General features: G+C 44.2%; 1 protein-coding gene across 11 annotated transcripts; it reads left to right on the forward strand.

Annotated features, from left to right (window-relative positions):
* Window positions 1–597: 597 nt before the first annotated feature.
* Window positions 598–22,174, forward strand: LOC103634777 (ARM repeat superfamily protein). 11 transcript variants are annotated; one of them, XM_035961602.1, is made up of 21 exons: window positions 624–1,012; window positions 5,256–5,363; window positions 5,443–5,645; window positions 5,948–6,022; window positions 6,097–6,223; window positions 6,527–6,641; window positions 6,748–6,876; window positions 7,441–7,488; window positions 7,881–8,080; window positions 8,173–8,369; window positions 8,508–8,800; window positions 8,904–9,053; window positions 9,131–9,565; window positions 9,666–9,815; window positions 12,509–12,581; window positions 19,761–19,888; window positions 20,436–20,636; window positions 20,733–20,867; window positions 20,962–21,087; window positions 21,299–21,445; window positions 21,688–22,174. In XM_035961602.1, the coding sequence occupies exons 5-21, from the start codon at window positions 6,180–6,182 to the stop codon at window positions 21,835–21,837; spliced, it is 2,721 nt and encodes a 906-aa protein (XP_035817495.1). In that variant the 5' UTR covers window positions 624–1,012; window positions 5,256–5,363; window positions 5,443–5,645; window positions 5,948–6,022; window positions 6,097–6,179; the 3' UTR covers window positions 21,838–22,174. The 11 variants fall into 11 exon arrangements, 10 of the variants coding, with proteins under 10 accessions (XP_008655586.1, XP_035817494.1, XP_035817495.1 ...); XM_008657365.3 differs by having other exon boundaries at window positions 6,108–6,223; XM_008657366.3 differs by having other exon boundaries at window positions 5,256–5,296; window positions 6,108–6,223.
* Window positions 22,175–23,003: the final 829 nt, after the last annotated feature.

Genomic DNA, 23,003 nt, shown 5'->3' on the forward strand with positions numbered 1-23,003 from the left:
GATCTGAGTGATCTGAATGTTCACTTGCTTTCTCCTCCATGCTATAAGATATTAGTTGATGTAGATATTTATTTTTAGAATATTGTTGTTGGCAAGAACTATTTTAAAAATATTAGCTGCTGTTGTCATGGTAATTCCCAAATAACATGTCATGTACAATCATTTTTGTGCTGCTCACTGTCAATCGGAAGATTTTTTTCTCACTGTGTTTTGTACATTTCAATCAACTGCACACCCAAACAAGAATTGGAATTGGACGCTACACTATGATTCCAACTGCCGTTACATGCTCATCCAAACACCAACAATAGAATTGCAGACCATTTCCATTTCCCCTGAGCTTTGGAATTCCTCCACCATTTCAATTCCTGCACCTGAATACTTACATCCAAACAGAATTGTTCCTTTAACGGGAAATTTGGATCCATACCATTAAAAGATCACCACTTTGGATCCATACCATTACTATCTCACTTACATGTGGGTCCACATGAGTCAATGACATGTGGGGTCCATGGTATATATCTAAAGTTTGGATCTTTTAATGGTATAGATCCAATTGTTCCTTTAACTAAAGGTAATTAACTCTAAGTACAAATAACTAAAAGCCAATGGCCAATGCAGGCGCCAAAATTAGCGAAGGACCGCCGCCGCCCCTTCACGGAACCCGCGGCCGACTCCCCCTCCGCCTTCCCCGCTCGTCCGCTTCTCCGCCGTCCGCTCCTCCACTGCATGGCCTCCACCCCTCCGACCCTGCACCTCGGCTCCTCCACCCTTCGGCCCCACGCCTCGGCTGCTCCGCTCGTCCAGCCTTCGGCCCCACGCGCACCGCGGCCGCCGTATCTCCCGTCATCTGATCACCCACAACGGTGATGTGGACGACGTGGTGCGTCTTGGAGGCAGTTCCATTTCTGGCGTTACGGTGAGGGAATGCCACAACGTGGTGGACGCCACTGCCGTGGCGCTCCCGTTGCAGGCCGGAGTCTGGACGCCTAAGCTTCTTGTTTTGCTGGTACGAGCGACCTAGCTTGCATTTGTTAATTGGTTTATATGTTTTCCCCGCAAGATGTGTACAATTGTCAAGCAAACACATTATAGATGTTTGGTTAATTTGTATGAGTAGCAGCTGAATTATTTTTTCACCGCATCAGGAAATGGGGAAACCGTGTGGGATGGTATTATGATTTGATTAACACTTATGAAAGGATCTAGGAAATAATTCCTTTGAAAATTCAAGATGATGCAGACCTGGACACTACTATTGCAAGCAAGAATTGTGTAGTGTTACTGCCTATATCACCGTTCGTTAAAATTCATGTGTACCTTTTTCATTAATAATGTAAGTGATCTTTTAGTTTAAAGTGTAACCTGCCCTAGGAATTTTCAATGCAAATGATTTCTAAGGTTCAATATCACCTGTAGTCCCAATTGTGAAGTTCAGGGCAATATTAGTTCAATTAGGAAAATAGATGACTCATATTACCATTTGCTCATTACACATTGCCGAGTGCACCCGACAACGTCTCAGGGAAGCCGTACTTCTGGATGCTGGCAAAAGGCACAGTAGGTCTGGCTTGTCGGTCAGGCCCTAAGGCCCTACAAGCTAGGGGCTTTATGTAGGAGCCCCCGACACTTCCAAGATGCCTTCGGGCACGACCCTTGATGGCACGGCCTCAGCACCATGTGCTCCCCTGACTAGGTTGGCCGCGTGACGTCGAGTGGTTGAGATAAGGCTCTCGTTCTTCACATTTATTGCAAGAGGCGACACTGCAGTTAAAAAGACGTCGCTCTAGCCACGCCTAAGGCTATAGGCGTACACGTGTGCACTATGCGGTGCGTGCGGCTACAATAGCTACCAACTACTTGGACTCGATAGTCGATAGTGTGAGGCGTCATTGTAGCCACGTCTGAGACTGTAGGCATACCCGTGAGCACTACGCCATACTCGACGGCGTGGCCTCCCGTACCAACCATTGGCACGTCATACTCACCACTGTGCACATTGGAGGTGTGCACCGCGTACGATACAACAACTATGACATGACAAGGTAGGAGTAGTTGGACCTCTGCTGGACGGGGCCTGCCGTCTAGGAAAGGATGTAACTCTCCTGCCTTGTGCTATAAAAGGAAGTATAAAGCAACATAGAAAGGGCCCGGGTCGCTAGGGTTGCTGCTGCTTCCTGAGTTTTGGCTGCTCTCACCTGCATTGGGTTGCGTCGCGTGGCTAAGGTTGCTAGGGCTGCGTCAGGCTACGCTTTCACCTGCATTCAGATCCTGGCACCGGACTTCGAAGTCTCTAGGTTTTTAATTCCACTCACTAGCTCAATCATCATCTTAGTATGTAAGCTCTGTCCATGCTTGTCTCTAAACATCCACTACAAAGAGAACATAGGGTATTATGCTCAGGCAGCCTGAACCTCTCTATCTCGTGCTTGTGCATATTGTCGTGTCAGCACTCTATTGCAGTGGTCCCATGTCTATGGTTCTCTCTCTTAGGCCTACGTCTCTCTCTCTATTTTTCTCTGGTAGCCTCGGTACCATGGTGTTGCATCCTGATGACAGCACCAATTGAACATTTTGGACAGTACTTAACATAGCTTTCTCGTACTTCATATAGCTGCCTCCAAGGCCACTTGTAGAAAAATTGGGCAAGGTGCTCCGTGCCTGGTTGGTATAGTACAACTATTGCTCTGAACTGCGCGTATCTGTTTCATGTTAGCCCTAATATTCTGGCTTCTGAAAAACTGCATGTGAAAAAAAATAATTTTGTGGTTTTGTTTCCGAAGGGAGCTCTATAGCAATGGACTTGGAGCAAAATTTCGAAGTTAATCCATATCCTTGTAATCTGGTAGAAGTGATTAGTCAGAGTAGTGTTGGCTTAAAAAAAATTCAATCTATTTTGAACCCAAAACTGAATATTGAGGCATGTAGCTGATAGGTTATGAACAAAAGAGAATTACTCACGAAATTTTCTGTACAACTTGTGGTCATTTGTTAATGGTGCTGACTTGAGAACTATTACAAGTATTTGTTCCTTCTCATAATCTCATCTGTGATCTCTTGTTGGAAACAAATAATATCACACACTGCAGTTTCACAAGTACATACTCTTCTAACCGATTCTGGGTTCTGCTGTATCCCTGAAACATCAAGTGGATAGGCTGCAGCCACAAGAGTTGGTTGCCTAGTTCAGCATTTTTTGGTACCAGTGAAGTTGATGCATCTTAATTGGTTCTGACCACATGTTTTGTCAGGGCCTAAGGAGGCCCACGGAGGGGCTGCGGCAGCAGCAGCCATGGGCCCTCCAAGGGGATTAGATAAGGATAGTTAGAGATAAGATTAGAAGATCAATTGAGATTATTTAGGAGATTAGTTGAGATTATCTAGGAAGGTTATCAGTTAGTAGTTTGTTGAGAGTTTTTAGGAGAGTTTTAAGGAGATAAGGATCTCTAGCTAGATAGGGGCGGTCAGCCGACCTATTTTTGTAATCAATGGATGAGAAATAAAGCAGACAAAAATTAGAAGGGAGAAACCCTCCTCTTGCTCGGCCGTGGGCAGAGGCCCCCGACCGACGTTCTTATCCATCGATACTCCTCTCCAATCCCTAACATCTGGTATCGGCTAGCTTGGGTTTCGATCTGATCCCATGGCTTCTGCTGCCAATTTCGTGGCGTCATCCTGGCAACCGGCGTACCCATCTCCATGGACTGCGTCGCATGTCACCTTCATCACGCCGTCCTGGCAACCGACGTCCCCATCTCCATGGGTTGCGCCACATGCCACCTTCGTCACACCATCCTGGCAACCGGCGTCCCTATCTCCATGGGCACCATCGCCTTCCAATTTTGTCACTACATCCTGGACGCCGGCGTGCCTATCCCCAGGGACAACGCCAAATTTCGTCACATCATCTTCGTTGACGGCGTCTCCGTCCCCATGGGCGACGCCATTAGGGACAGCCACGGCTCAACAATCACCAGCTCCATCGATGGGGGACTTGTGGACCAACATAAGGGCTGGTCTCGCAAAGATGCAAGCCACGCTCCAGAAGGTTGAGCAAGGGCTGCTGCAAATCAAGGCAGCAGTGCAACATGAGTAGCACCAGCTGGCGTTGTCCGAACGGCTCCAGACGTCGGCAACTGTGGGCATACAAGCTGCTGCTCGTGGCTTCCTTGCACGACAGAGAGTGCGGGAGATGCGCCGGCAGATGCTCGAGCCAGCCTTGGTGACAATTGACCTCGACACACAGGGGCGCGACCTCGCCTTGTCGGACGGCCATCAGCAGCGGCACCGGGCCGCTATCTCCAAGTGCGAGCATGGTACGTGTACCGCGGGCGACGAACTTCAGCTCTACGACAGCGGCGGTAGGGAAGGCACTCCCCTCGTCATCGGCAAGGGCGCACTATTTAGCGCCACCACATTCCGCTACCGGCCGCCACGAGGGCGCCTTCGCTGGTTATTGTTGCGACCTATTCCAGGTGCCCGTCCATGTAGGGGTGGGCGTTCGGGTTACCCGAAAATTTCGGGTCGGGTAATTTGGGTATTTAAAATTTCTGGTTCGGGTATTCCGGGTTCGGGTTTCGGGTTACGGGTTTTTTGCCCACCCCTACGTCCATGTGCTCCCCTTTTGTCCAGATGGCGTCCATGGGATCCAGGTGGCTGCACACGTGTCTGGTTTTAAGGAGATAAGGATCTCTAGCTAGATAGGGGCGGTCAGCTGGCCTATTTATGTAATCAATGGATGAGAAATAAAGCAGGCAAGAATTAGAAGGGAGAAACCCTCTTCTTGCTCGGCCGTGGGCAGAGGCCCCCAGCCGACGTTCCTGTCCATCAATACTCCTCTCCAATCCCTCACCGATCTAGCGACCATAACATGCTTAGTAGCAGCAGCACTATCAAATGCTTCTTGCCAGTCATAATATGTAAGAATATGATTTTGTCTTGCATATTTTTTTTTCAAGGGACTACTGTGCTGAGATGTGCAGAAGCACCAACAGATATTGGATTTGAGTAACAGGATACTGTCAAACAGTAGAAGTAAGCAAGTAGCACTGATGGAGGAACTTTTTTAGCAAATTATTTAGAACAGATCAATTGCAATTTTCAAATATGTATCAGTGATCAAATGGACTAAATCACTTTGCAGTGAGAATTAGATGGGCCCGTGCGGCTGGTCAGGGGTGGTTGCATGTTTCATTTGCATGCAATCCGTCGCGATCTCGAATGTTTGATTGGTAATGTTGCTTTGACTGCAGTGCTGCGATACTCAAGTGGCTTGTGGAATTAGCACTTGGTGGTGAGCGATAGTCATTGACTTGAAGAGCGTTTGGCTTGTAGCTAATGCAGTAGATGGCATCAATTTGGTTTGTTTGCTCGTTGGTGCATGTTTGAAAATTATGATTGATGGGTTGTGATTTGACTAAAAACTTTCCTCTTTATCAGGGTTTGGTGCAAGTGGCCCATATGTTGCGCAGAGGAGCACTGGTGAAGCCTAAGAACCCTTTATGTCGATGGGGGCGGTCTCGAGGGAGGTGTCGTCAGCATGTGAGAGGCTCTGCTTCATTTGCCCATCACTGCGGACGAGGTCCCGCCATCCAGTCAAGCGCTACAAGAAGTTGCTTGCAGAAATCTTCCCTCGGACACAGGTCACATCTTTTACAAATGCTTAAAAGTCCTGATCATATATACTATTTCTATAGCCTACCTATCATTACTCTGTATCAGGGACAATGCAATGTTGCATGGTTTGAGATTCTCCATTACAGTTATTGAGCTCGCTCTGTAACACATTCTACCTCCGCAAAACTATTTGTTGTAGACATGGAGGCGATTACTGTAAAATTTCTGTTGTCATTTTATTTCCAAGAATGGACACATAACTATAAGAACCTTTGTTTTGGCAAGTCTCTACAATGTGAGTGCTAGCTGAAAAAGTCCTTCTTTTCAGGATGAAGGACCAAATGATCGCAAGATAGGGAAACTGTGCGAATATATTTCAAGGAATCCTATGCGTGTTCCAAAGGTTTATTTCCTTTTATGCTTTGCCCGTATAGTTTTAAGTGTAACATGAGTTCAATTATGAAAACCATCGTGAAGTCCCATTACAGATTACAGTTTACTTAGAGCAAAAATGCTACAAGGAATTTAGGGCTGAGCGCTATGGTTCAGTGAAAGTTGTTATGGCAATCTATCGAAAGGTGATATGTTCTTGTCAGGAGCAGTTGTAAGTTTTTCTACTTGTAAACATATATGCATTTTCTCTTTTGCATATGCCACACATTTATAGTTTCAAAGCGTTATAATTTGCTCTCTTCTGACAGTTTCTAATTTTTTCTTCAATGATTGTTATTTGTTTTTGTCAATTTTGATGGACCTTGCTCTATGACACCATTTGAATTTGTACTTGGAGCAAAAATTTAGTTCTTTTTCGTATAACGTGCTCTTACTCATTTTTATTGGAACTTTAATAAGAATTAGTTTATAAACATGAACAATTACTGTAATGGGTGAAGCCATTGATTTGCAGGCCACTTTTTGCCAACAGCTTGCTAACAATTGTAGAGACATTATTGGAGCAAAATAGACAGGATGACTTGCGGAAATTAGCATGTCAAACACTTTTTGACTTTATAAATAGTCAGGTATTTAAACATTCTTGTAGCATCAATCTGCAAAATGGATGCATCATTCATTATTAGTCTCTTTTTAGACTGTTTTGACTCGTGGATTATTAACTTCTCACTGTAGGTTGACAGTACTTACATGTTCAATTTAGAAAACCAGATTCCTAAACTATGTCATCTGGCCCAAGAGATGGGTGAAAAGGAGAAGATATGCATTCTTCATGCAGCTGGGCTACAAGCTCTTTCATCTATGGTATTTGTTTCTCTTGTTATGCCATGTGCTCTTCTTAGTGCACCTGTTTGGTTCAAGAGTAGCTTGTCCTGCATTGTGTATTCATTGATGGGAGTAATTTATAGTATGATGTGATATTTTTAAAATGTTCTTTCTTTCTCATGCATCATACTATTCAAGATAACCAATTCGATCCCTTCTATCAAACAATGATCGTGGACTGTCCCATTTGGGAAAGAGAATGTAGGCTCTAAGTTCCCTCCTAGTTTTTTTTTCTTCCTACGGTGTTTGTGTTTGTTTGGCTATTTGCGCCTTTGTCTTTTTAGTGCAATGATACACAACTCTCCTGCGTATTCCAGGAAAAGATATGTTGCCTCTTAGGACCTGCTTGAAAGAGGAGGATTTTTTTTTGTCAAACTTGAACTAAATCCTTTGGATCTTAACCCTTCTTCCTCTTACAAAAAGGTCATTAATGTTCCAACAAAATTAAACAAAAGTATCGTTTCATTTTTCACTCTGCTACATTTGTGTTTCTTTTTGTTTCCCCAGAATTTTGATGCCTAATGTTGATTTGGGTGCTTGCAGATTTGGTTTATGGGTGAGCACTCCCATATGTCTGCAGAGCTTGATAATGTAAGTGTGTTATTTTGCCTTCCCCTTGTGCTTCTTAGTTGAATAAGAAGTAAAGCAAACAGTTGTTAGCCCAACGAAAGCCTTCACGTTTGGCGATTCTGAATAATTCAGTAACTCATAGAACTTTCCAGTAATTCATGCTGTAAATAGATCTAGAGTTCTAGATAGGATGCCTTAGGGTGGTCTTGGACATGTCCTGGGTGGTTCATATACCTGTAAATTGTCCAAATCACGCAAGATAAAGCTTTTGGTCATTCCCTTTAGCTGTAAACTTGTAATATCCAATTGCTTCTGGCATCATATAGCAGGAAGCCTGGAAGGGTAGAATGACATGTCATTATAATTTCCACCGCTCCTTTATTCTCAGCTACTACTGTTCAATGATTTCACAGGTTGTTTCTGCAGTTCTGGAAAATTATGAGAGCCCATATGCAAATGCTGATAATGATGCTGCTGTTGAGGATATTCGAACTCAGTGGGTGGATGAAGTGCTCAAAGCCGAAGGTCATGAACCTCCTGCTGTTACCATTTTGACCAGGGTTCCTTCATGGAAAGTTATTAGAGCTGTTCATGGTGAATTAAGTTTGACAATGTAAATAAACTTCGGGCATATGGAATACTTGAAAGTTTTGTACTTTATGAATTTATCTAATATATTATCTCTTCTAAACTATTTTCCCACAGAGAAGAATCAACAAGCCCAAATTTTTGGTCAGGGATTTGTCTACATAACCTTGCTAGAATATCCAGGGAAACAACAACAACGCGACGAGTTCTGGAAGCTATATTTCGTTATTTTGATAATAACAATCTATGGTCACCTTCTAAAGGATTTGCGCTGTGTGTCCTGCTGGATATGCAGATTGTGATGGAGAAATCTGGTATTCGTTGTTTCCCCAATCTTCTTATTTGATTAGTATACATTTTGCACTTGTCTGTGATATTTATATAATCTATACATGCATTCTTGTCTTCAACCATTGCTGATTCTGACGGATATTTACATCCTTGTATGCCAGGACAGAATGCTCATATATTGTTGTCTATGTTAGTCAAGCATCTTGAACACAAGAATGTATTGAAACAACCAGATATGAATCTAGATATCATTGAAGTTACTTCACGCCTTGCTGAACACTCCAAAGCTCAGTCTTCTATAGCACTAATGTCTTCAATAAGTGATATGGTCAGGCATATGGGTAAAAGCATGCAATCCTTGGCCAGTGATGCAGGTCCTGGAGACAACATGGTCAAATGGAATAGCAGATATGGGAAAGCTGTAGATGAATGTCTTGTTCAGTTGTCTAGAAAGGTCAATTTTTCTAAATAAATTTTAAAGGTGTATGTTTTTTTCATCTATAGCTCTACAGCTGCACTCTATGGATAATTTGTTCAACTTTTTTTATCCTCTTCAGGTCGGTGATGCTGGACCTATCCTTGATACGTTAGCTGTAGTACTGGAAAATATTTCGAGTTCTATGATTGTTGCACGGTCTACTATCTCTGCAGCATATCGCACTGCTCAAATAGTTGCATCATTGCCAAACTTGTCACATCAGAGCAAAGTAGGTTGATTAACAATATTATTCTGCATCCTCTGCTAACTATACCAGCTCTTTAAGTGATATACTACACACTGTAGGCATTTCCTGAGGCGTTGTTTCATCAACTTCTTTTAGCAATGCTCTATCCAGATTGTGAGACACATTTAGGAGCACATCGGATTTTCTCTGTTGTTCTTGTTCCCTCTTCCGTTGCTCCGTTTTCATTTGCAGACACTTCACAGACAAGGAAGATTGATCTCCGAAGGACATTATCTAGAACAACATCAGTGTTTTCATCTTCTGCTGCTTTGTTTGGGAAACTTAAAAGAGATATGCTTTCATTTCGTGAAAGTGCACTCCAGGATAACACAAAGCTACTGCCCATCAGTGAGAATGCAAATGAGATCAGTGCAAATGATGCAAAATTATTCAAGTCACAGACTATTCAAAGGATGGTTAGTACAAGAGATATTTCTCTCCCCTCTTCCACAGATACAAGTACTTCGAGTGAACCAACTTCATATCAGGAAAAGGTCCGTGTTAGATTTTCTTCTTTGTGGCTAATAGTATCCTCTAGTGACTGCGCTGCTTCCTTTCTCACTAGAATAAAATGTATCATTTATTTACACGCAGGATGCTGTCACCCTCATGCTCAGTGTTCGTCAGGCAAATCTTCTTCTTTCCTCCTTATGGACTCAGGCACTGTCACCTGAAAATGTTCCACGGAATTATGAAGCAATTTCTCATACTTACAGCTTGATGCTATTGTTTTCTAGAGCCAAGGTGAGAGGTCAGAGGACACATTACTCTGTTTTCTCTCTCTCGAAAAGCGCAGGAGAACTGCGTCTCATTATATATTAAAAAGGAAGAAACAAAGCTCTATAGAAGACCCAGATACAAGATCCTCATGGAGGTCAGAAACAAGCATACAAAAACCGTCCATAGAGTCACTTAGACTAACCCTCCCAACAGCTGCCCTAAGCATTAGGGAGCAGAGCCAACTACATTCAGGGCTCTAGCTTGTCTGTAGATTTGCTACAGAAGGGGGTTCCTCATTGAAGATCACTTTGTTGCGGTGCAGCCAAACACACCACGCCCCCAAAATGATGACACTGTTGAGCCCCCTTTTCCTGCCATTGGGCACTCTAAGAACCAGACGTCCCCACCACTCCACGAAAGAGGGTTCATCAACAGCAGGAGTAAGATGGCCCAAGCCGAAAGGAGATAAAATACTGAACCATAACTAGCGGGTAAAGATGCATGAGGCTAGGAGGTGCTGAATTGTCTCTTGTTGTTGATCACATAATGGACATTCATCCGGATGAGGTAACCCTCTCTTTTCTAACCCGTCAGCGGTCCAACACCTATTCCTCATAGCTAACCACAGGAAGAATTTGCATTTTGGAGGAGCCTAGGTCTTCCAAAGCCTTTTCCATGGCTCAAAGTGGTTGAACCTGAGAATAAGTTCTTGTAACAAGATTTGGATGAGAAGATCCCTGAGGTCTCATGCCTCCACCTGTGTTGATCAGGAACATGGGATAGTTCAACTCCCCTCACCGAATCCCATAACAGAAGGTACTGCTGCAGCCCAGCCAATGAGAGAGGAGCTTTAATATCCCTAACCCACTGCCTATTTTCAAGGGCTTGAGCCACAGTTCTTGAATATAAGGATCTTTTTCCCACCTTAGCTAACACCTCAGGGGCAAAATCCCTGATTGCAGCCCCATTTAGCCATCTATCAGTCCAGAACAGAGTGCTGGTGCCGTTCGCCCGTTCCCAACTATAGAAATCAGAGAATCTGAAAACAGATTCTTGACATGCTGTTGTATAGGAAGCTTCAGTCCCTGCCAAGGCCTGTTTGGGTCCATTTTTTCCAGCCATAACCATTTTGATTGCAAAGCCCAGCTCATGAACTGCAGATTAGGGATTCCCAAGCCCCCAAGATTAATAGGCCTTGTAACAATATCCCAGGAAACCAGACAGCTACCTCCATTAGCCTCTTTCCTCCCCTTCCAAATAAACTCTCTTCTAATTTTGTCGATAGATTTAACCATCCAATTGGGAATATTCATTGCAATAAGAAGATAGACTGGGATATCCGAAAGCACAAATCGCACAAGAGCTGTTCTACCAGCAAGGTTAAGAGGTGTGCTTTCCAATTTGGTAGACGATCTGCAATCTTGTCAACCCATATCATTAGATCACTCCTCCTAAGCTTTTTATCTGAGATTGGAAATCCCAAATAAGTGCAAGGGAAGGCAGCCGGGGAACACCAAAGAGTCCTGCAACCTTCCTGCATAGCTGACACATCACAGCCAATAGGTATGGCACAACTTTTATGCATATTAGACACCAGGCCTGATGCTGCACCAAAACAGTCCAGAATGAGGCGAATACATTTCAGATCTTCCTCAAATGGCCTGACGAACAGCACCACATCGTCAGCATATATGGAGAGTCTGCATCTGACATTAGCATCATCTAAGCCATGTAACAAACCCCTATTCTCAGCCAAATTGAAGAGGCTGCTAAGGACATCCATCACCAAGACAAACAACATAGGGGAAAGAGGGTCTCCTTGACGGAGTCCTCTACGATGCATAATAATATTTCCAGGGACACCATTTAACATAACTTGAGTGGAAGAAGTAAACAGAATATTGAAATCAGGTTACACCATTTAATTCCAAAACCAAGGTGAAACAAGACTTCGAGAAGAAAAGTTCAAGACACTGAATCGAAAGCTTTAGAGATATCTAATTTCAAAAACAAACTGGAAAGCCTCTTCTGTGTAGCGCCTTTATAGATTGTTGAACTAACATATAGCTATCATGGATCGATCTCCCCCTCACGAAAGCACACTGATTGGCTGCAACCAGATGATGCAAATGGGGAGCCAACCGATTAGCAAGGATTTATATCTGAAGCATGACATTTTTTTGGCTTTACTCTTTGTCAGTATGAGACAAGGTCATAACACTGTCAACATTATTGCGTAGTGTATGATTCGGTATTGGGAATCCAATTTACTTTTCACATTCAACACCATTTGCAAAGATCACAACCAAACACAGGAATCTGTCAGCTCAAAGGAAAAGCAAACTAAAACTATTATAGCACTCTTCATAAGATTTTGGATTTGTCGCACTTCACTCCCTCCATCTCAAATGTGAGACATTTTGGCTTTTCTAGATATATAGCTTTTGCTATGCACTTAGATATGTATCCAGAAGACCATAAATGCAAAAACGTCTTATAATTTGGAATGGAGTACATCGTTAATCAATTCTCTTTCATGGATCGAAGTCAACATTTTTTATCCCATTTGTATGATTTGCTAGATTGTTGTTCGAGGGTGAATGCATACAACTGCACTCTTAATCTTGCATAGTTCCCTCTCTCCCTCCCTTGCCACTTCCCCCTCTGATTTGATTTGTTTAGTTCCTACATAACCTGTTGTCTTGTTCTTACCGCAGGGCTCAGGTGCTGAAGTTTTGGTTGGTAGCTTTCAGCTTGCTTTTTCATTAAGAAGTGTTTCATTACAAGCAGGTACATTTCCTTCTTATACAATCTTCAACTCTTCATTATCTATTGCGTCAAAATAACTCTTTTAGCATCTTTATCTACGTGGTTGTTCGGTTGCCTTCCATCATGGAGGACATTACATTCGTATAAGCAATTGAAAATTTTTTTTGTACTCAATGGAGGCACATATAACTTTATGTGTAGCCTATAAGTTCATGAAATCCACTAGAGTACTGCAATTTTTTTTCTCCAACCACGTAGGAGAACTGCACGTCATTTCATTAAGAAGAAAAAAAGAAACTAACTTAAATAATGATCGAAGTGGTAGGATCCCTAGGAGTTTCATGAATGATGAATCATGTATACTAGTAATTAACTTCTTTTGCCACACTGTATATATGGTTATAGTAGTGACATGATTCGCTAATCTTTTTTTTTTTCTTGAATACGCAGGAGAGCTGCTTATTTTTGTATTAAGAAGAAGAATAAAAAGGGGAGAAAAAACCCCGGTACAAAGGTGTTACATTTGGCAAACCAAAACCAAAAAACACCCCCGAAACAGCTAAGACACCTAAGACACCTCTTCTAAATGGAAGAAAGAGAGTGCTTTGGCTCCAGCCATACGCCAACCCATCAACTCCTCCCTTGCAGCTGCCAACACCACCGCAGCGCTAGGGTTACAATTATCAAAAACACACCTATTTCTATGCTTCCACAAAGACCATGCACCCAAAATGACAAGAGAATTGAATCCCTTGGATAAAGGCTGGCCCACCCTGGCAGCACTATTCCTCCACCAGGTTTCAAAACAGACGTCATCATGGGAAGGGCAGAGCTCCTGGAAACCACCTGACCGCAGAAGGCTGAACCAAAACTGTTTTGCAAAACTGCACTGAACCAGCAAATGGTTGATAGTTTCTTCCATCTGGTCGCATAAAGGGCAAGACTCCGGGTGATCCAGGCCACGCTTAGCAAGTCTGTCAGCTGTCCAACATCTATCGTGCTCCACAAGCCAGAGGAAGAATTTACACTTTCCTGGAGCCCAGGATTTCCAAATGCGTTCAGCAGGCTCAAAGCTAACAGAGCCAAGAAGCAAAGCCCTGTAAGCTGAACTAGCCGAGTATTCACCCGATTCACTGAACCTCCAGGCATGCACATCAGGAACATCCGGCTGAAGAACCATCCCCTCGAGCAAGTCACAAAGGTCCATGAGATTAGCAAGGGCTGTAACAGAAATAGCCCCTCTCAGATCAGCCAACCAATTGAGATCAGGCAAGGCATCCTTGACCAGGCGCCTAGAAGCAATACGCTTGGGCACCATACCCAAGACAGCAGGTGCCACCTCCTTAATGCATTTGCCATTCAGCCAACGATCCTTCCAAAACAGAGTATCAGACCCATCTCCCAAATGAGTGATAACAGCCGCAGCCAACAAGCTTTGCACAATGTCACAAGTTTGAATCTGAAAGTCCGACCATGGCTTAGTCCTATCAGATTTTTGCAGCCAAGGCCACCTAGCCCGCAGCGCCCAACTCATGATCCGAAGGTCACTTATACCCAGACCCCCCAGGTCCTTGGGTCTAGTGACCTTGGGCCAAGTCAGCAGACAATGGCCACCATTCACCTCCTTCCTCCCTCTCCACAGAAAGCCTCGTCTAAGCTTATCGATTGCTTTAAAAGCCCAATAAGGGATGTCCAACGCCAGAGCAGCATAAATCATTCTTGATGTCATCACAAATTGAACATAAATGGCTCTACCAGCCTTTGTCATCAGATCAGCTTTCCACCCAGGTAACTGTGCTGCAGTTTTATCGACAATTGCTTGAATTTGACTTCTCCTAAGCTTTCCAAGAGAAAGCGGGAGGCCAAGGTACTGACAGGGAAACTCCGAAATGGAACATGGAAGGAGCTCCTGAACACAAGCAAGATCCGCCTCAGAACATCGAATAGGAAAAACATTGCTCTTCTGAACGTTGGTCTTTAGACCGGACGCATCCCCAAAAATCCGAAGGATTTCCAGAATCAGAGTTATGTCTGAAGGCACCGGCTTGAGGAAAACCACCGCATCATCCGCGTACAAAGAGAATCGGTGCTGCAAACTGTTCGTGGAAAGAGAGTGAAGCAGCCCTTCATCTGAGGCCCTCTGAATTAGCAAGTTTAGAGTGTCCATGACTAAGATGAACAACATTGGAGATAAAGGGTCCCCCTGCCGAAGACCCCGCTGGTGAGCAATGTAGTCCCCGGGAACACCATTTAATAAAATTCTCGTCGAAGAAGAGGCTAACAGCCCGCAAATGATGTCACGCCAGATCTGCCCAAAACCCAACTTCTGCAAGACTTCCAGCAAGAAAGCCCAAGATACCGAATCAAAAGCCTTAGAGATGTCGAGCTTGAAAAGAATGCGGGCTTGCCTTTGACGATGAAGAAACCTTGCAGTGTGCTGCACAAGCATGAAATTGTCTAAGATAAATCTTTTCTTAATGAACGTTGTTTGATTCGGAGAAACCATATCATTCAAATGCCGAGCCAATCTGTTGGCCATCATCTTTGTTACTAACTTTGCAAAACTATGGACAAGGCTGATTGGACGAAAATCTTTCACTTGGGCTGCACCCTCAACCTTAGGTAAAAGAGTGATAAACGCTGAATTGAGCAGCCCCATGTTTCTAAATTTTCGAGCCCAAACACAAGAGATCGCTGCCATAACATCATCTTTGATTGTTACCCAACAAACCTTGTAGAAACGACCGGTGAAACCATCCGGGCCCGGAGCTTTATCCGACGGCATAGATTTTACAGTACCCCAAACTTCTTCCTCTGAGAAAGGCACATCTAGCTCATTGAGATTGAAAGAAGGCATCCCAAGGGCATCAAGATTAAGAGATTTTTCTCTCCCCAAAGCAGTCCCGAGCAAGGCATCATAGAAATGGAACAAATCATCAGCCTTATCCTCATGTGATGTCAAAATAAGCCCTTCACTTGTAGATAATGAACCAATAAAATTCTTCTTCTTTCTTAATCTAGCCTGAGCATGGAACAGGGAAGTATGAGCGTCCCCTTCTTTCAACCAATTAATTCTGGACCGAAGACGGGCTATAGATCTCGACAAGGAGGAAAGCACCAAGATGTGCTTCTTAAGGGTACGCCTTAACCAATCCTCACTTGGAGATAGAGTCCTGCTGTCATGAGCCATCTCCAGCCTATAAAGGAGCTCCCGAGCCATTTCAAGCTGTAGTTTTAAATCCCCCACTTTATTATCACTCCAACGCTGCAAAGCCTTTGCCGTAGCTTGTAATTTCTTGGAAAGACTAACAAGAGGGCACTGGCCTGCGGGAATCGAACTCCATGCGTTAGCCACAACATCCTGGAAATCCTCCAATTTCACCCAGAAGGCCTGAAAATGGAAGCGCCCTTTCCTTTTATTAATATCACACAGGCCCAACAAGAGAGGGCAGTGATCCGAATCTTGAGTAGCAGCACTCTGAAGAAGGCAATCTGGAAATAAATCTTCCCAATCAGCAGTACAAAACATCCTGTCCAATCTGACTAAAGTAGGACAGGCATGCCCATTCGACCAAGTAAACCTACGCCCAATAAGAGGAAGCTCCAGTAGGGCAAGATCGTCCTTCCACCTTCGAAATCTGCCCATCATAGCACGATCAACATTGGAATTACTCTTGTCTTCATCACTCAGAATCATGTTAAAATCGCCAACAACCAGCCATGGCCCAGAACAGTGGGTCCTAATCAATCTGAGGTCTTGTAAGAACTGAATTTTCTCATGATTCCCTTGAGGGGCATAGACACATGACAACCACCAAGATGACCCAGTCTCAAGGCTAAAATTCACCGAGACACAATGGTCATCAATCCTAGAGCCACATGAGCTGATATTATTCTTCCAAGCCACTAGAATCCCTCCACTAGCCCCAACTGAAGGTGTGAAAACAAAATTCTGAAACTCAGATCCAAGCAACCGGAACACAAACAAGCGAGAAAAAACTGACATTTTTGTTTCCTGGAGGCAAACAACATCAGCTTTGACTGAGTCCACCAAACAACGAACAACATCCTGACGGGCCGAGCCATTAAGACCCCGCACGTTCCAGCATACAATTTTTGACGGATCCATTTGGAAAAACATTGAAAAAACGACCATCAATACACACAGGGGCGATCAGGCCTGCACCACTGCACCCTGCAAGTCTTCTGGGACAGTCCAGTTGAATAGAGCCGCAAGAGCTTTAACTTGCAAATCAGTCAACCGCTCACCAAAAACCTTGGCATAGTTATCGAGAACCTTTAGGGACAGCGATTCAGATGGATCCCCACCAAGAAGGCCGAGCTCATTAGCAATCCTCCATTTTCCTTTCGAAACTTGTGCTGGGGTCATTACCTTTTCAACATCTGCTCAAGCCAAGCGCCTGCTTCGTCGAGGAAGAGCCCCCTCACGAGGTGCCCTGGGGCGACGCTGCCGCTTCTGCTTCTGCGACACACACAGGACCCGAGCGGCAGGCCTGGACATTCTGGCAATGAAATCAGCGGAGGTCGCTGACTGAGCAGCCGAGAGAGGGGATTGTTGAGCAGCAGCCCCTCTACGCTTCCTTTTGAAATATTTGATGGGGGAACAAGGCCACATCCTGAGCCCTGCCCCAACAGCCTTCATGGACGGCTTCAACACAGTCCCCACACGGGTAGCGATGGTAGGACCACCCGGGAGGGATGGAGATGCACTCAAAGTCTCCACCGCCGGAACAGAAGAGTCAACGTCAACACCGGCCAGACTCAGCCCAGTATCAATGCAGCCAATCACCGGCTCCACAGCTTCTGTATGCGTTTCCCCAGTAACCAAGGCAACGGAAGACGCCGAGTCTTTCACGGACAACCCAGCCTCCACTTGTCGAACAGAGACCGGGGCAACACCCAGCCTTTCACGGACGGGCCTTCGTGCTGCAAGTGCTTCCCCGGACTCAGCATGCCCCATCTGGACTGAACTGTTGAGCCTGCGCCTACGAGTCCCGTTGTCCTGATCATCATCAAACGTCGGCGGCGGAGGTGCAGCAGCGCTATGCACCGGCGGAGAGATCAGAGACACATGGGCAGTCACTTGGTAAGCGAGCAATCTTCTCTCAGGAGAGGTAGAACCAGGCGTCATCATCAAAGGTTCCGGAACAAGGAGCTCCACCAAATTTGGAATGAGGTGTGGACGTCGGCACCATCCAAAAACCTTGAAGGAGGAGAAGTCGTGTCGATTCACCGTGTCAGGATGGAGCTCCACATCAGTGCAGTGATCCCTCAACAAATTCTGAGCAGTAGCCAAATCCCAAGCATGAATTGGAACCCCTTTGAACTCCACAAGAACAGGGGATGGAAAGGCCACCACCTCGGCATGGGCAAGTCTAGACCACCTCAGGAACTTGAAAGACCCAGAAGGAGAATCGAAAACAACACCATTGTTGTACACCTGATTAGCCAACTCTTCCGAATTCAGGATCAAGACAAAATCTTCTGGGCACGAACGATGAACGGAGAAGGACGACGCATCCAGCCCAAAACCAGCAGCCACCTCATCAGCAAGAGTCTCAGCAGCCACCCTCGGTCTTGAACCAGTGACAACGACAAACAGAGCACACCGTCGCAACCGCAGTTCTTCTCTAGCAAGCGCATCCGCACGGTCCAAAATGCAGAGATGAGTGGCTTCCACCATATCAGGAACAACCGGTTGAGGGGCATGCACCCTGACCGGCTCTGGGGAAGAGGAACCGGGTGGAGGTGCAACTTCACGGGAATCCTCCGAAGGTGCAACGGGGGCGGTCTTAGGCCTTCGACCCCGCGTACGATGGCGGCGTTTCTTCGCGCCACCCAAGGTAGGATCAGCCACACCGGCCCTCTGGATGGCCGGGATCGGCGAAGAGACCCTGCGCCACTCCATGGCGCGTCTAGGAATGTCCACAGGCTTGTGAACCAGCTGAGGGCCAAGACGATCCCACACCGATACTGAAGCTTTGATCACCGGCGTAGCACGAACCTTGCACTTAACTGCACGATGTCCGAGCCCCCAACATGTAAAGCAGCGCACCGAACGTCGGCAATCCGCCGCCCGATGAGAGGAGGCCAGACAGTTAAAACACCTACCCTGGAGATCCTCAGGGATCGATCGACGCATAATTATAATATTACATACATATAGATAACTAGGAAATAAATTTAAAATAACTTAATAATTAAAATATATATTAGATAAATAAATAAGTCCATATAGATAAATAGAGGAAGAAAGGGAAATAACCGTTCGGTACCCCTTAATCGATAGCATGTGGTTAATGTCTTCGAACTTGGTTCGCTGCCACCGCTGGAAAAGCAGGGGTCTGGCTGTCTGCCTGCTTCGTGAGTTGAACTACAGAAAAGCAGTTGCGGTGGAAAAAGCAGGGACCAGATGGGAGCCCTTTGGTTCAACTTTCTACTTTTTCGAAGCAGAAGCAGGTTCTAAAAGCAGAACCAAACACACCCTTAATAGCCAACCAAAGGAATGTTTTACGCTTAGGTGGAGCCCAGGTCTTCTAAACCCTTTTTCAAGGTTCAAAGGTAATAGAACCCCTGAAAAGCTTTATAACAAAGCTTGGAGGAGTAGCTTCCACTAGCCTCATGCCTCCAGAAGTTTTCATCCTCATGAGTTAAAACAAGGCTGTCCAGTGTCCACAGCATCCCAAAGGATCAAATACTGCTGAATACAATCAGGGGCCTACATGTATATATAGCGGGTATATGTGTAAAATATTAATAGAAACTAGTAGTTCAACTCAAAGTAATGAGTATGGATAAAATTGGTAATATCCGATGGGTATGGATAAAATTGGGGGTGATTGGGGTGAAAAATGAATAATGATGATATGAGTTTGGGTATGAATAAGCATGAATTGTCCATATCCTCCCTAGTTGCAGGTATAACTCAGAATCAAAGTGCTCATCACTTAGCAATTGCCTTTTTCATAATTTTGTTCACAATCCTCGGGAACTAAGGAACTCAGAACCAAAGGCTTGCTAATTTGAACTTCACATATATAACTATACCTGGGAACTATGCTGTACAATACAGAGTGAAAAACTTGTGCTTCTGCCAAATCTTTTCCACATGGATATTTCTTTCACTTCAACATTTGTATATATTTACTGATAAGTTAATCCTATGGACATGCTCTGCAGGCTTTCTTCCACCTTCACGCAGGCGTTCTCTTTTTACTTTGGCAACTTCAATGCTCGTGTTTTTTTCGAAAGCTTTTAACGTTCTTGCGCTCATTCCAGTTGTGAAGCAAGTGTTGACAGAAAGTACAGTAAGTGAAACACAGTTCCTTGCTTCATTAGTATTTGCGGTGAAGTCATGTATGTGAACCATACAGGCGACTAAAAAGTCCACAGTGAATTTTGGCACTGTATTAGCCAGCTAAAGACATGTTTACGAAACACTCAAATTCCAATCCAACCTGAGCAGATCCCAGGCCGCAGACGACCTTTGGGCTTGGAACATCTTCCCATGCCTGAGCCAGCAAAGCTCTCCTTTTGCTTTCAGGCCTGAGATTTCATGTTCAGGGTCTCAGGAAGTACTACCAGGGCTCATGTTGAAGTTCTTATTGGATCTGTCAGGGCATGTCTAATTGGGCCAGACTGGCCTATTTTTGCTTATCGCAGTTTAGAAGTTATTGAGTCAATTGTTGCCCTTCTTTCATTGAAAGCAAGTACAGAACTATTTAACCTACTACTTTACAGACCTGTCTATTACAAATTGATCTCGAGTGGGCTGTTCAGCAGCGGTGGACCATTGGTCCAAGAAATGAGATTATTATATAATTCTCCTGTTATTTTCTATGTGCCTTGTTGCAGGTTGATCCATTTCTTTGTTTAATAGAAGACTGTAGATTGCAGGCTCTTGATAGTGCTAATGAGTCCTGCACGAAACTCTATGGTTCAAAAGAAGATGATGAGCTAGCTCTGAAATCACTGTCGAACATTGACATGAATGAAAATCAGTCAAAAGAAACATCAGTGCCTCTTATACTTGACAGCTTGGAAGATATGTCGGAGGTACCGCACAAAAGATTGTCATATATACGCTATTCCTCATGCTGTGAACCTTTTACTTGCTTATTTGGCAATGCTCTGGTGTAATTCTCTCTGCAGTCAGAATTGTCTGCTATTAGGAAACAGTTGCTTGAGGAATTTTCAGCAGATGACAGCTGTCTGGGATCTCATTTTACTGAAACACCTTCACAGTATCCAGCACAAAATGGGAAACTGCACCATAAGTCTATGGAGGTGATCAGTCTTGTTCATGATAGATAAGGAACAACTCAACACCTGTGAAGTTTTATCAGTTTGATCTTATATTATTATGATGGTACTTCTGCAGGTTATTCCATTGGGATTTGTTTTTGAAGATGATACTCTCGCTGAAGCATCTGACAGCTCAGTAGAACCTCACTTGCAACATCCGCCATGTAACAACATTCTTGATGTCAATCGGCTTCTTGATTCAGTATGTACTTATATCCTGGTTCTTCTACATTGTTCAAAATCCGCTGGAAAAAAAAAGGATATCTCCGTGCAGTTCATTTTTTTTCTCGAAAAACGCAGGAGTGTTTGACACTTGTTAGAGCATAATTTCATTACTCTCATACGGTGGTAACACGAAAAACCTTTTTAATATAAGTTGATAAGTCCTGAGAAGAGTTATAATTTGTGTATAGGTTTTGGAAACATCTCAGCATGTTGGAAGGTCGTCAGTGTCAACAAACCAGGATCTGCCTTTCAAGGACGTAGCCAACCAATGTGAAGCACTTCTGATTGGGAAGCAGCAAAAGCTATCTGCGTGCATGAGTGTCTGTGAAAAAGAGGTTAGAGATCCTTAGCACCTTGAACTGTCCACAGTTAAACAGCTGCCAATAAGAACAGTATTCATTGGCGGTTGGACGTTATATGAACTGAGTACATTTTTGCCACTTATTTTTATTTTGCATTTCCTTTAAAAAGTTGCGGTTTCAATATTTTATCTGACAGGTGAATTTAAAATGAGATATTGAGATTCAACCCAGGTGGAACTAAATGTGCATGTGCTCACAAGGTTCTTAACTTTCAGGCTGGTGAATCTTCCGTCGAGCAGTCATCTCGGCAGGATCCTCAAGCAGATACGTTTCTCTGCACAGCTGATGAACAATGGCACCCCAATTCCTGTAAGCTGCCAGCGCTGTGTCCCTACGACCGGTTCCTTGCAACGTCTGGGTGCTAAGATGATCTCTTCTGCGATGTGGATCTCTATAACCAAGAACGTGTTCAGTGGACGCCTAAAAATTGGTGGTTCCAGAGCTCATGCATGCTAAAATATGTGCTGTCGTGTGTGAGTGCCAGATGACATGATTTCCCTGTTTTGTAAATGGTTCTCGTCTACCATGCATGGGAAATATAGGGGGTGCATCATTGAGTTTATTTCATTGCTTTTGACAGAACCATTCTATCTCTCTCTCATGCTTTGTACTAATTATTAGCAAACGACGGATGATGAGGGGCAGAGAATCAACCCATTTTATTTCTCAAAATATAAACAAAAAAGAGTGAAAAATGATGAATCGCTTCAGGGCCTGCCTGCAGGTGCGTTTTCAATCCTAAACCCGGTGTAATGAAGGTTTCATGGACCGAACTGAAAAATAGTCTTTACAAGCCTGAAGACCTCGTTATGTCTCACCAGGGATGAAAACGAGTGGGAGAATTTTTTGCTTCGTCTGGTACCGTATTTTATTTTTATCGAGACCCTTTTCGTATTTACGGGGAAACAAGAATGAGATATAAACGGAAACATGAATGGGATATAAACGAAATGATATATTACGGGAACAGAAACGGAAACGGAAACGTTGTCGACGACGGGACTCGCACCGGTCGGTCGACGTCAATCAATCGCTCTCACTAGCTTTCCTGCGCACATGCATCCATGGAGCTGTGCCCGCGATATCATTCATGCGTACGCAAACGCGTTCTCGTCTCACGCGCACTCGCGCCGGCAAGTGCAAATGGAGCCGAAACCGCAGAGTGAACGGCCGGCTCGATCGATCTCTCGCAGCCCAAATGCTTGCTCCCTAAGCTACCACAGGTCATTACGGTCGGTTCGTTTCTCTCTCTTTCTTTAAGGAACATCACTTAATTTTACTCATTGTCACATGGAATGTTTTGGATACAAGTTAAAAATATTAAAAATATTTAATTATAGAACTAATTATGTAGATTAGAGCTAAACAATAAGGCGGACCTATCAAATCTAATTAGTCAACGATTCGCTCATATGATGCTACGTAAACATTTACTAATTATAGATTAATTACGCTTAATAAACTATCCTCTATCTATGTAATTAGTATTATAATTAGACTATTTAATACTGATAACATACACATGTAATGC

Source organism: Zea mays, chromosome 8, assembly GCF_902167145.1.
Source record: "Zea mays cultivar B73 chromosome 8, Zm-B73-REFERENCE-NAM-5.0, whole genome shotgun sequence".
Lineage (NCBI taxonomy): Eukaryota > Viridiplantae > Streptophyta > Magnoliopsida > Poales > Poaceae > Zea > Zea mays.

Bases quoted from the DNA above. Each gene is read 5' to 3' on its own strand.
- LOC103634777 (XM_008657364.3), top strand. From the start codon at position 5,505: ATGTCGATGGGGGCGGTCTCGAGGGAGGTGTCGTCAGCATGTGAGAGG. The intron at 8,370-8,507 runs GTATTCGTTGTT...CTTGTATGCCAG, and splicing joins GATTGTGATGGAGAAATCTG to GACAGAATGCTCATATATTG. The intron at 19,889-20,435 runs GTAAGTGAAACA...GCCTTGTTGCAG, and splicing joins AAGTGTTGACAGAAAGTACA to GTTGATCCATTTCTTTGTTT.